This window comes from Betta splendens, chromosome 19 (genome assembly GCF_900634795.4).
Source record: "Betta splendens chromosome 19, fBetSpl5.4, whole genome shotgun sequence".
Classification (NCBI taxonomy): domain Eukaryota; kingdom Metazoa; phylum Chordata; class Actinopteri; order Anabantiformes; family Osphronemidae; genus Betta; species Betta splendens.
Genome location: NC_040898.2, coordinates 7,717,707 through 7,729,558, shown reverse-complemented (window position 1 = coordinate 7,729,558; position 11,852 = coordinate 7,717,707). Strand labels below are relative to the sequence as shown.

Sequence of the window (11,852 nt, the reverse complement as noted above, 5' to 3'; positions counted from 1 at the left end):
TTGATTCAAGTCTTTACAACATTTTAACATAATGAAACAGCCTAAAAAACTAGACCTATTCAAAAGAAGAACTTTGCTGCATCTGATTTTTAGATTTTGCTTCACATTAAACCAACTTAACCTCCAACACATCAGTAAATGTGTGATTGTGTGTCTGATGTTAAATGTTGAGATAAATCCTCTTACTCTGCAGACAGTCAGCCAGCTCCTCCTGCTTCATCCTCCTCAGGAAGTTCACTGTGATGCTCAGAAATGCGTCTCTGCTGCTCCTCCTCTGCTCTTCATCCTCACCATCCATCTCCTCTTCATCCTCCCTCTGACTCTCTAAGCATTCTGGGTAATCTGGTCTCAGAAGCTTCTGCATCTTCTTCAGCTCCTTCTTCACAAACGTGACAATGTTTTCCTCCAGCAGCTGGAACAGAAACTAAATGAATGACATGATCCAACTAAAACCATGGAGCCAAACATCAGATCTATGTTGGACACACTGACAATTCACTGGTCTAAAAGGTGCAGCACGGAGATGATTGAACACAACAGATGAACAGTAGTAGTTATACATGTACAGACCATAAATATGGAGTCCAGGTGTGTTTGGTGCTGCTGGACAGACTGAGCACTGGGAACCTCTGATCTCTGCTGGTCCACTCTGTGGAGGAACCATGAAGAATGAGTCCACACAGAGACACACACAAGGTAAAGGTCCATGAAGTGATGTTGGATGTGAGCAGTGAGTCAGAGACTCCCTGAAGTGGTGAAGGTTTACTGTCAGTCAGTTGCTTCAGTCTCAGCTCTGAACAACATATATCTCTGCCTCCATCACTGAACAAAGCTAAAGTGTTGGAACAAGGAGTCTGGTGGGATCAGACTGGTTGTACTGGGCAGTTCCCAGTGGGAATACGTTGAACTAAGAACATTTAACTACTTCCTACATTCATTCATTGTTGGACGTCGGCTCTGGTGCCAACACTGGGGACAAACAGTCGTCTCCACTGCATCAACATCACAACTAAAGTCTCCAGTAGTAACTTCAAGTTACTGCTGCATTGGAAGAAGCTTTATTCGACCAAAACCTTCATGTAGAGACGTCAATAAACAGATTCGATCAGAGATGATCAGCTGCTTCCTTTGACTCAGCACTTCATTAGAAGAGGAGCAGCCTCTGAGACCCTCTACCGGATCAGAGCTTTAGCTACTGCTGGATGAAGATTTGATCAATGATCAGAGTGAAGAAAGCTTCTCCTTCACAGTTTACATCAGATTTTTCAGAATGATTCAAAGTAACAACAACTCACTGTGACTCTGATACAGGTTGGTCTTTGAAATCAATGTAATTATCCTTTGACTGGTCGCTCTTGAAGGACACACAGCTGGGTCCAGGTCCAGGTCCAGGTCCAGCAGATCCTCGTCTCTGATGGGACCTAATAGAAAAACACCTATGTGATGTAACACCTACATCAGAAGAACATGAACATGCTGCAAATTCATGCAGTCAGTTTATAAGATCATAGAATAAACTAACAAAGATTCATATCAGTGAGTTTGGATCAGTTCTTACTTTGTGTCTGAGGCTCCAGGTTCAGGGCTGAATAATGGAGGCTCTATAATGGACCGTTCACTCTTCATAGACACACATCTGGATCCTGGAGACTCTGCTCCGTCCTCTTCCTCCACACAAACACTCATCTTCTGAAAAAGCGTTCAGTCAATAGTTTTACGACGAAGGAACAGTGTTGTAATAATGTTTTGGTAATGGATTATTCCAAAATGATGCAGTAAAACAGTATGATATTTGCTGTATTAGTAGTCAATGAAGTACTAGGTAGTACTGTGAAGGAACAGTGTTCTAATAATTTGAGGAACTCATTTCATTCAAGGCAAGTTTTAGAATAGAGGCCAGTTGTGTTTTTATACATTTCATGAGTGAATATTTCCAAACATACACAGTAAATTCCATCACTTCTAATATTTTGCAGTTCATAGTATTTTTTTGTTAGGACGTTAGCTCTAATATCATCTCCCTTGTTCACTAGAGTGAGTCTATCGGTGCTTCGCGCAACACTGTTACCGTAAGTATCACACGAATCGCGCACTTCTACCATATCGACGGTTCATTTGACCGCAGTGACAAATTACAATCAGAGCCTGAACACGAACCCCTCACATCCAGTTCTTGTCACTGTTCGTTTGACAGAAGTGGATCGTGTCTCTTCTTCCTCTACATCACATGTGTCAAGCTCCGGTCCTCGAGGGCCGGTGACCCTGCTGGTTTTCCAGCTCTCTCTGCTGATTACCTTGATCAGGTGTGTCAGTTGGCTTTTCCAGCTTGTCATTGACTGAACACACCTGAACAAGGTGATCAGTAGGGTCTGCGACTGCGGTCAATTGAGCCGTCGTTCGTTCATCCGTCGTTCAGCCAGCCGCGCTTCAAAAACGTCTTGCGCCCGTATTACGCGCTTTACAGCAGAGCACAAATTACGCTCGTCGCGACTTCCTCTTTTAATAGCGAGACGTCGGTCTGTTCAAAATATGGAAATCTACGAAACAAAATATTGCATATATAGAAAAACTGTCGCCTAATAAAGATCTCTGTACTTTTACTGTAAAATTAAGCATTTATTAGTATTTAAAAATACCATGTCATACTGTAAAACTTTTATAATTATTGACTTAACTTTGGTGCATAGTTCCAGGCTCAGACCACTTTCCCCCTGATCTACTAGAGATGTATTATCACCCCACAAATATTCATGTATTTTTACTGTATAGTTTAGGATTTAGCAGTACTTGAAAGTACTATGTCATACTGTAATACAGTCAACTTTCATGATTAATAACTTGACTTTGGTGCATAGTTCCAGGCCCAGACCACTTTCCCCTTGTTCTACTAGTGATGTACTATGACCCCACAAATATTCATGTATTATTACTGTATAGTTTAGGATTTATTAGTATTCAAAACTTCCAGGTCATACTCTAATACTCTATGGGCCTTATATTCAACTATGATGATGAATAACTTGACTGTAGTGCATAATGCCAGGCCCAGATTATGTGACTTTTCACATAAAAAACTGTGAGTGAGACTAAGCACACACACATTAAATCCTTTTATTACCATCTGTTAGGACTCCAAAGTGTGACTTTTAATATTGAAAATAAAGGTTTAATGTTTAATATAAAGTCATGGAACAGTCAAAAACTGAATATTTATGTGTGAAACATACATTAACGTGGTGGAGGAGTTTGTGTGCCTGAATGACCCCGGGAGCTATGTTGTCGGGGGCTAAATGCCCCTGGTAGGGTCTCCCAAGGCAAACAGGTCCTGGGCTGGGCTGAACTGGAGGAAGTGTCCGGAGAGAGGGAAGTTTGGAGTTTGCTTAGACTGTTGCCCCCGCGACCCGCCCCAAGAAAAAGCGGTTGAAAATGAATGGATACTGAAATCTTTATTTGTTCTCATTAAACCATTTCTCATGTCTGGAGTTTGTTTTATCAAAGTTATTGCCGTCTCTGTTCTTACACATTGTACTATCTAGTTTTGAACACTAAAATGTAAATACAAAATGTATATAACCAAATATTCAGGATTAGATTTAATGCAATTATTCTCTCTTCACAATACAGACTTAAAACAATAAAAAAGAAAGTTACACACTACACTGTTTGTAGTGCAGTACTTGGTTTTATGCTTGACTGTAAGGGCCATATTTCAGCATAACATGGTACTACTAAAATCCTAAACTATACAGTAAAAGTACACAGATATTTGTGGAGTGATAGTACGTCTCTAGTAGATCAGGGGGAAAGTGGTCTGGGCCTGGAACTATGCACCAAAGTCAAGTCATTATTCATCAAAGTTGACTGTATTACAGTATGACATAGTACTTTCAAGTACTGCTAAATCCTAAACTATACAGTAAAAATACTATGGTCTGAGCCTGGAACTATGCACCAAAGTCAAGTTATTAACGATTAAAGTTGACTATACGGCCCATACAGTTACAGTATGACTTGGTAGATTTGAATACTAATAAATCCTAAACTATACAGTAAAAATACACGAATCTTTGTGGGGTGATAGTACACCTCTATTAGAATAAGGAGAAAGTGGTCTGGGCCTGGAACTATGCACCAAAGTCAAGTTATTGATCATCAAATTTGACTGTATTACAGTATGACATAGTACTTTCAAGTACTGCTAAATCCTAAACTATACAGTAAAAATACATGAATATTTGTGGGGTGATAATACATCTCTAGTAGATCAGGGGGAAAGTGGTCTGAGCCTGGAACTATGCACCAAAGTTAAGTTAATAATTATAAAAGTTTTACAGTATGACATGGTATTTTTAAATACTAATAAATGCTTAATATTACAGTAAAAGTACAGAGATCTTTATTAGGCGACAGTTTTTCTATATATGCAATATTTTGTTTCGTAGATTTCCATATTTTGAACAGACCGACGTCTCGCTATTAAAAGAGGAAGTCGCGACGAGCGTGTTTTGTTCTCTGCTGTAAAGCGCGTAATACGGGCGCAAGACGCTTCTGAAGCGCGGCTGGCTGAACGACGGAGGAACGAACGACGGCTCACTTGACCGCAGTGAGCTGCGGCAGGGAGAGGTGGAAAACCAGCAGGGCAACGGCCCTCATCGGAATCACTTTGACACCCCTGCTCTACATTAACAAACAGACTCAGTAACAGTAACGTTGTTAAACACTCACCTCTTCTTCCTGGTGTTTGTTTAACCTTTTCTCCGTCTGCTCTGTTCTCGCAAAATGGAGAACTCACTGGAGACGTTTCTGTTCGGTTTCGCTCCTGCATCACGTGATCACTGAGGCTCCGCCCCCTCTCTGTTTATAAGAAACCAGGAGAGTTGAAGCAACAGAGTAATAAAGCATGGAAGCAGCAATGCTACAGGATGATAGAGATCCAAACTATCAGACGTTTCCAACATGTTATATTTTGTTCTTAGTAACTTAGCTGCTGCTGGGACTAATTTAATGAAACTGTAATGTTCAAGTCAATGTTATCTTATTTACCTAAAAGATGCTGTTTTATGTTCAATCAGAGCAAAGAACAAGGAAGCGTTTGTCTGGCTGTTCCACTATTTCATGTTTACATCAGTTACAGTATCAGATAACGAGTTAAGCAGGGTATTGATACTGTAAAATAAAGGATTATACAAAGGGTAAATATGTGTTATGAGTTCAATGAGCTGTGAGAAAGTGTCTTCATAGATTGTGTACAGGTGGAGAAGGCAGCAGAGGTCATGGTTCCTTCTTAGAAGGTTTGAATGAGTCCATCCATCGACTGGATCCTTTGACTGATGCTCTTCTTCTTTATGGGAGGAGACAATCAGTTGATCCAGGTTTGCCCTGTTTTGTGTTAGAAATGCTCCAGAAACAGGAAGGACATTGTTTATAGTGCAGCTCCATCACAGAGGGAAGAAGCAGAGGAGGAGTTCAACCTGTTCACTGATGCTGTTAAACTGACTGTCTGGTTCTGTCTGGAAGTTCTACTATTAGTGTTTGTTTCAGAACCAGATGTACAGGAATAGATGGAAAAGTAGAACCAAGCTGCTGAACCTGCACTGTCTGTGCTGCCTTTTGATATGTTTTCATTATGTCTGCACATAAATACTTATCGTAAGTAAAATAACTGTGTTACGGTCACTTTGAGTGACATCAGGCATTGAGGAGCTTCACATGAAGGCCATGAGTGACATAGTGAAGTTAGACAAAGACATTATTCCACATTTCCTGCAGGACTTTAGCCCCAGTCTTCATTAGTGTGATCATAACTCTGTGTGAACACAGACCAGACTCATTGTTTAACATCACTAATGGTTCAGTTTCTGCTCTTTTCCATGAACTGCATCATGTGAACGAACAACCTTCAGTCCCTGGATGAATGTTTACACATCTAGAGTTTATAATGGTTGTTTGCCATGATGTTGGTCTCATCTCACTGAGTTGAACACTCAGATTTCACACTTGACTTTACAGACTCAACGTGTGACGTGTGAAGTGAGATGCAATAAAGATGGAAACAAGGTGGAGAAGCTTCCTGTGTTTGTTCAGTGGAAATCCTCTGAAACACACAGCTCTGAACTCAGTTTAGACCTAAAACCTTTGACTTTCCTGACTAAATGAGAGGAACTAGTCCAAACACACAGTGTGTGTAGTCAGTACTTAGTGACACTGGACTCTCTCTGCTCCTGAAGTCAAGTGTCTGTGAACACACTGAGCTGCACAGGTAGCATGTAGCCTTCATCACAAAGAGCCGGAGCCACATTCCTCAGGTGGAGTCAAACAGGCTCAGACAGGTACAGACACCTCATCAGTTCTCTGTGGAACCAGGTGTTAGTCCTGACATGAACCCAGTTCAGCCTGATGCTGTGGAACCACAAACCCACAGAACAGGTCCAACCCACAGTCTTTATTTCAACATAATCTAGAGCAGTGGCTCAACGAGATAAGAGGCTGCTGCGAAGTAAGGTTGTTGGTTCAAGTCCTCCATACCTTAAAGTGTTTTTTTTTCCAAATAAACTATAAATACAACATCGAACACATCACATCACCTAAACAGAGCAGTGGCTCAGAGGTTAAGTGGTTGTCCTTGTGAAGTTAGGTTCAGAGTTCAAATCTGGTTTGATTTTAGCTACTTTTAGGCACAGCTCTCAAAGCGTAGGCTTAAAAGCACACCAGAAGCATCTTCAAGTGTGAAGGGTTCCTCAGTGATGTACTGGGGAAGATGATGAGTGTAACCTCAAGGCGTGCAGACCTCATGATGGAATCCTGTGCACTGCTGGTTCCTGGACCACACAATGTCATTTTATCAAAAACAGATTATTATAAAATAAAGTGACAATAGTTTCAATAAAATAGTGCAACAGAAAATGTCAACATAAATTAATAAAAACAAACAAATATTATAATAACACATGTGAGAACACAAGTCTAACAAACTGAATGAGGTGTACAGGCTGGAAGGAATCATAGCCAACTTTGATAGAAAGTTTATATTATCCACAATCGTTTAATAACATTTATTATCTAGTTCTAATCTCAGTGGACGTAATGGTCTGTTTCTGAAGATGAGCTCATCTCTCGCTATATTATAATGTTGGGAGGTGTCTGTTGAAGGTGGAGACTGCTATCTGTATGCGTTAAATACATGGAACAGGAGAAGGAGCTTTTTTAGAGCATCTTCAATGGACATCTCGTGTGCATTGGCTGTGTCTCTCCACCCCCGGGGTGCCAAGGGTGTAACTGCAGAAATAAATTTGACAGACCTTTGGATTCTTCTCTTTTCTTGAGTCATCAGAACCCGTGTGGTACTGTGTTTAAGATGAATAAGAAAATTATTTTATAGTCCCATAGCGGGGAAATTACTTACTTCACACAACAGCAAGTACAGGGCAGAGGAATACAGTGACATAATCAAAAACAGTTAAAAAGACACTTTGTGTTGGCACAGTACAACGCAGTACAGTACAGGCACAGTGAGTATGAGGTCATTGAAAGGGTTATTGCACAGCAATAGATATGAATCTTGTACCGGTTTGCACAAATGTTGCACAGAAGAATTGTTGCACATTGTGTAAATATAGAACAGATATATAATAATGCACAAATTTGCACAAATATTGTACAGAGGAGATTTCTACGTAACCACTGATGCAGTGGGTGAGTGAATGTAGTGGGAGGTAGTTAGCAGTTCTGATTGTACATCTCTCCTTCACACAGCGAGGGTGGATCAGTCTGCTACTGAAGCTGCTCCAGAGCAGACAGTGAGTCCTCCAGTGGGTGAGAGTCCTGGTCCAGGATGGATGTGAGTTTATCTAGGACCCTTCTCTCACCCACCTCCTGCACCGTGTCCAGAGTGCAGCCCAGGACAGAGCTGGACTTCTTGATGACCCTGTCCAGTCTCTTCCTGTCCCTCACTGTGATGCTGCTGCCCCAGCAGACCACACGTACAGGATGGCTGATGCCACCACAGAGTCATAGAAGGTCTTCAGGAGTGGCCCCCTCACTCCAAAAGACTCAGTCTCCTTAATCGCAGAGTCATCAGCAACTTCTACAGAACACAACTGTCCGTGTTGTGTCTGAAGTCTGATGTGTAGAGGGTGAAAAGGAAAGGGGCCAGTACTCTGTAGGTCAAAGTGTCAGACAGACAGTACCTAAGCCTCAAAAACTGAGGCCTGCTTGTCTGCGTGTTACCTGAGATGAAAGGGTGTGTGTATGTGAGTGTGCGTGTGTGAGTGGGTGTATGTGGGTGTGTGAGAAAGAGGAAGAGAGAAAGTGTGCCCCCCTTTAGGGGCTTGCTGAGACGCGTCCCTTATGAGTTTTCTCTGTTGGTTTTAGCACAAAAACATAGATAAACACATTTGGCAGGAAGAATGAATCATGGTGTAGAATGGAGTTACAGTAAGTTGATGATTAAGTTAAAATAACTTAATCATTGTTATTAATATTATTTTTCAGGGCCTTATAGAAATGTGGTGAGACATTAAATAAACTGCCCACAGTACTGTGGCGCTGATAAATGATTCTTTCATAGCAAAACAATTGAAGTGTAGACTAAGATTTGTGGTAATTGTGGTTTCTAACACCACACGTGACAGTGGCGCCCTCTGCCGGCTACAGTTGTAAACAGGATCTACCTGCTTGTCTATGTGTAAAAAATGTTTCTCCGTTTTTACATGTGTGACAATGCTACACTGTTTGTTATGTGATGTGTGAAAAAGGACAATGCTACACAAAAACATGAACTCGGTGGATGAACTTTAATAATTGATTCATCGGACGAGTTCAAGCCAAGCGGAAACGGAAGCAGGCAACATTTTCCCATAATCCACCACGATAAGCTGAAAGCGCCTTTTGCAACTCCTACATGTCAACAAGGAGGAGGGGAAGAGGCTCTGCTTTAATAAAACGTCTAATACATTAAAACAGTCAGACGCTGGTTTTGTGGGACTCTACTCATATTGTTAATTAGTTTATTTGATTGTTTTTTGTGTTCACTAGCACCGACATGGCTCCGCTCAGCTTAATGACTGCAAGTGTTAGCTTGTTGGCTAAGTCGTTCAGCGTCTTGTCCTGCACAGGTTCTCTGGCAAGGTAGCTAACCTAATGTTACTTTACCGCGTTAGTTCGGTGAAGTGAGCGCGAGTTAGTGCATACATTTTTGCTTTTTGTTAAATTTGACTGTAAGCCTAAAAGTTAAGCTGTTTGCTGTTAGAAAAGACCGCGTGCTATTTCAAACGCGTACCGAACTGGTGTCGGTATAAATGACATGCACACAGGTGCGGATTCTTTATTGTGAGGTTAAATGCTATGCGGGTTTTATAGTACTGTGAAATATTGTGATCACGTCTGAAACACCAGGAAGTATTTTCTCTATTAGTCTGACTGGACTAACTGGACTGGTTACAGTGACTGTAACCCGTACATATTTTTGCTGCAGGTGTGCCAGTATCCTCCCTACAGTATATGCCGTCCCAGTGAAATGTCTGACCTCGCTGACCAGTGGCCCTCCAAAGAGACCTCTGAATGGATACATGAGATATGTTAGGCAACAGAAGCCAGACTTGATCAAACAAAACCCAGGTAAACTCTGTTTTCAGAAAGTTCACCACAAATATCAACAGAAAAGCATGTAATTAATGAATTGTGATTAATTAATCTCATTAAAATGTGCAGTCTTATTTCAGATGTGTTACTATCCTAGGTTCAGGACTTTGTATTTCTGTTGTCAGGGATTAACTCAATTTTTGTTTTTAGACATCAGAGCAGTGGATATTGTCAGAAAGATCGCCCAGCAATGGAGAACAATGAGCCCAGAACAGAAACAGGTATTTTCATCAGTAAGACTCTGTAGGACTTTCTTCAGCCTATGCTGGCTTTTAATAGTAGTCTTGAGCGATTTCAGCTGTAGAATACAAATACAGCAATGTATTGTCTTTTGTTTTTGTAGCCATTCGAGGAGGCCTCTCTCCGTGCCAGGGAGCAATTTAAGGTAGACCTCCAAAACTACCAAGCTCAACTGACCCCAGCACAAATCCAGCAACAAGTACTGGACAAGAAACAGAGATTGGCCAGGAGGATGTCTATTCGTAAAAAGAGAGTAAGAGCGTTCTGTCATTTCTCTGGGCTTAGAAATACATAATACAATTATTTAAAAACATATTAAATTATTGAGCTGTCTGACCTTGTTAAGTGTTCTTGTTTGTTCTTTGCAATGTACTTGTGTGTGTGTGTGATCCAGGAGCTAACCAACTTGGGAAAGCCCAAACGTCCTCGTTCTCCATTTAACATCTTCATGTCAGAGCACTTTGAAGAGGCCAGAGGAACCACCTTGCCGGTCAGTAACCACATAATTAAAGCATTATTCTGACAAACGTTTTCCTGGTATGTGCTGCTCACTGTTTAGAATAGTTTGCTTTAAATTGCTGTTCACTGTATAGAATAGTTTGCTTTAAATTGCTGGATTCTGTGATTTCTTGGATAATTATCATATCTCATTAACATGACACCTGATGTTGCTGGTATTATTGTTAATGTTCATTCAGGCAAAGATGAAATCACTTCTTGAGGACTGGCGTAATCTGTTCGACCACCAAAAACAGGTTGGCCACCAGTCATTATGTATTCATCATGTATATTTTTAAAAGGCCTTTATTTAGATGTCCCTATGTTTATTCCACCTGTCAGGTCTACACACAGCTGGCAGAGGATGATAAGATCCGCTATAAGAATGAGATGAAATCATGGGAGGACCACATGGCAGAGATTGGGCGAGACGACCTGATTCGACAGCAGACCCTGTCCACAAAGAGAGAAATCAAGAAACCGAAATCTCAAGTGGCCAAGAAGAGAACGAAGAAGGCTGCAGTTAAAACAGTGAAAAAAGCCCCTGCTACAGCAAAGTCCAAAACATCACAAAAGGCAGCGAAAAGCAGCAGCACAAAAGCTGTCAGGACGACCAAGAAGGCATAGAACGTGTGTATGAGTCTAGAATAAACACTGTGTTCATGGCAACTGAAGGTAGGAGTTTAAAAGATCCAGCCCTGCTTGACTTTGAAAAGTCACGGTTGTCTAAAAAGTTTCAGCAAGGCAAACATTTTGAAGCATTCAAGCAGCCCAGTAAAGCCTGTACCTCAGTAAACATACACCAGAGGTGTGTAATGTGTAGAACGTGAGCTTATTCTGCCCCTCCACACAAATGGTGACAGACTAATTTGTTGGTTTAATATTTCATAACAAATATCTAGAATAAAAGCATCCAGTACATCACCTGAGGTTTTAGCTGTTGGGCACCTCATATTAAGCTCCACTCTGAGAAGAGTGCTGCTGGCTGCACATCGAAACAAGCTCAACATTAAGGATGCACAGCATACGAATTACTGTGCAGCCTGACTGAATATTGTTTCATTGCAATTGTTAGTGTAGCATAGGTTCACACAGTTGCAGGTTTAAACTGTGAAATTCTTTTTCTTTTTTCAACAATTTCAAATGAAGCAAGGTCCCCGTGGCAATTCACTTTTTCTAAACCTTCATCTATATAATTGTTTAAATCTCATGAAGAGTTGCTGTCCTCAGATGTCCAATGTGTTAAGACTGGATTCTGACATCTCTATGAAGACATGTGATGCAAGTGTCCTTTGTTAAAGGGAATTCTGTCTGTTAATCCTGAGGTCCAGGTTTTTCTGCGCTTTAACAGTGGACTCCCAACTGCTAACCACAACATGCTTTTATCGTTGCTTGTACACTGTATGTAGTGCTGCCATGTTTCGATTATAGTTTTCTTTGTACTGTACATTTGCTGAATAAACATTTACACACAC

At 41.0% G+C, this 11,852-nt stretch overlaps 2 protein-coding genes across 10 annotated transcripts in view; one reads left to right on the top strand and one right to left on the bottom strand.

The window, feature by feature from the left end:
• LOC114858710 (NACHT, LRR and PYD domains-containing protein 12-like) overlaps positions 1-11,852 on the bottom strand; it is a 351,989-nt gene that overhangs the window by 38,659 nt on the left and 301,478 nt on the right. Inside the window, exons 5-7 of one of the 9 annotated variants that reach the window (XM_055504724.1) lie at positions 1,296-1,398; positions 571-649; positions 187-412 (exon numbers count right to left, since the gene is read on the bottom strand). The exons of the other annotated variants lie outside the window; for them this stretch is intronic. Coding sequence (XP_055360699.1) covers positions 187-412; positions 571-649; positions 1,296-1,398 — 408 coding nt within the window. The remainder of the gene's footprint in view (positions 1-186; positions 413-570; positions 650-1,295; positions 1,399-11,852) is intronic. 9 annotated transcript variants of the gene reach the window in all.
• Positions 8,860-11,851, top strand: tfam (transcription factor A, mitochondrial). The gene is made up of 7 exons (XM_029135286.3): positions 8,860-9,126; positions 9,473-9,615; positions 9,790-9,860; positions 9,983-10,132; positions 10,274-10,369; positions 10,578-10,634; positions 10,720-11,851. The coding sequence occupies exons 1-7, from the start codon at positions 9,041-9,043 to the stop codon at positions 11,002-11,004; spliced, it is 888 nt and encodes a 295-aa protein (XP_028991119.1). The 5' UTR covers positions 8,860-9,040; the 3' UTR covers positions 11,005-11,851.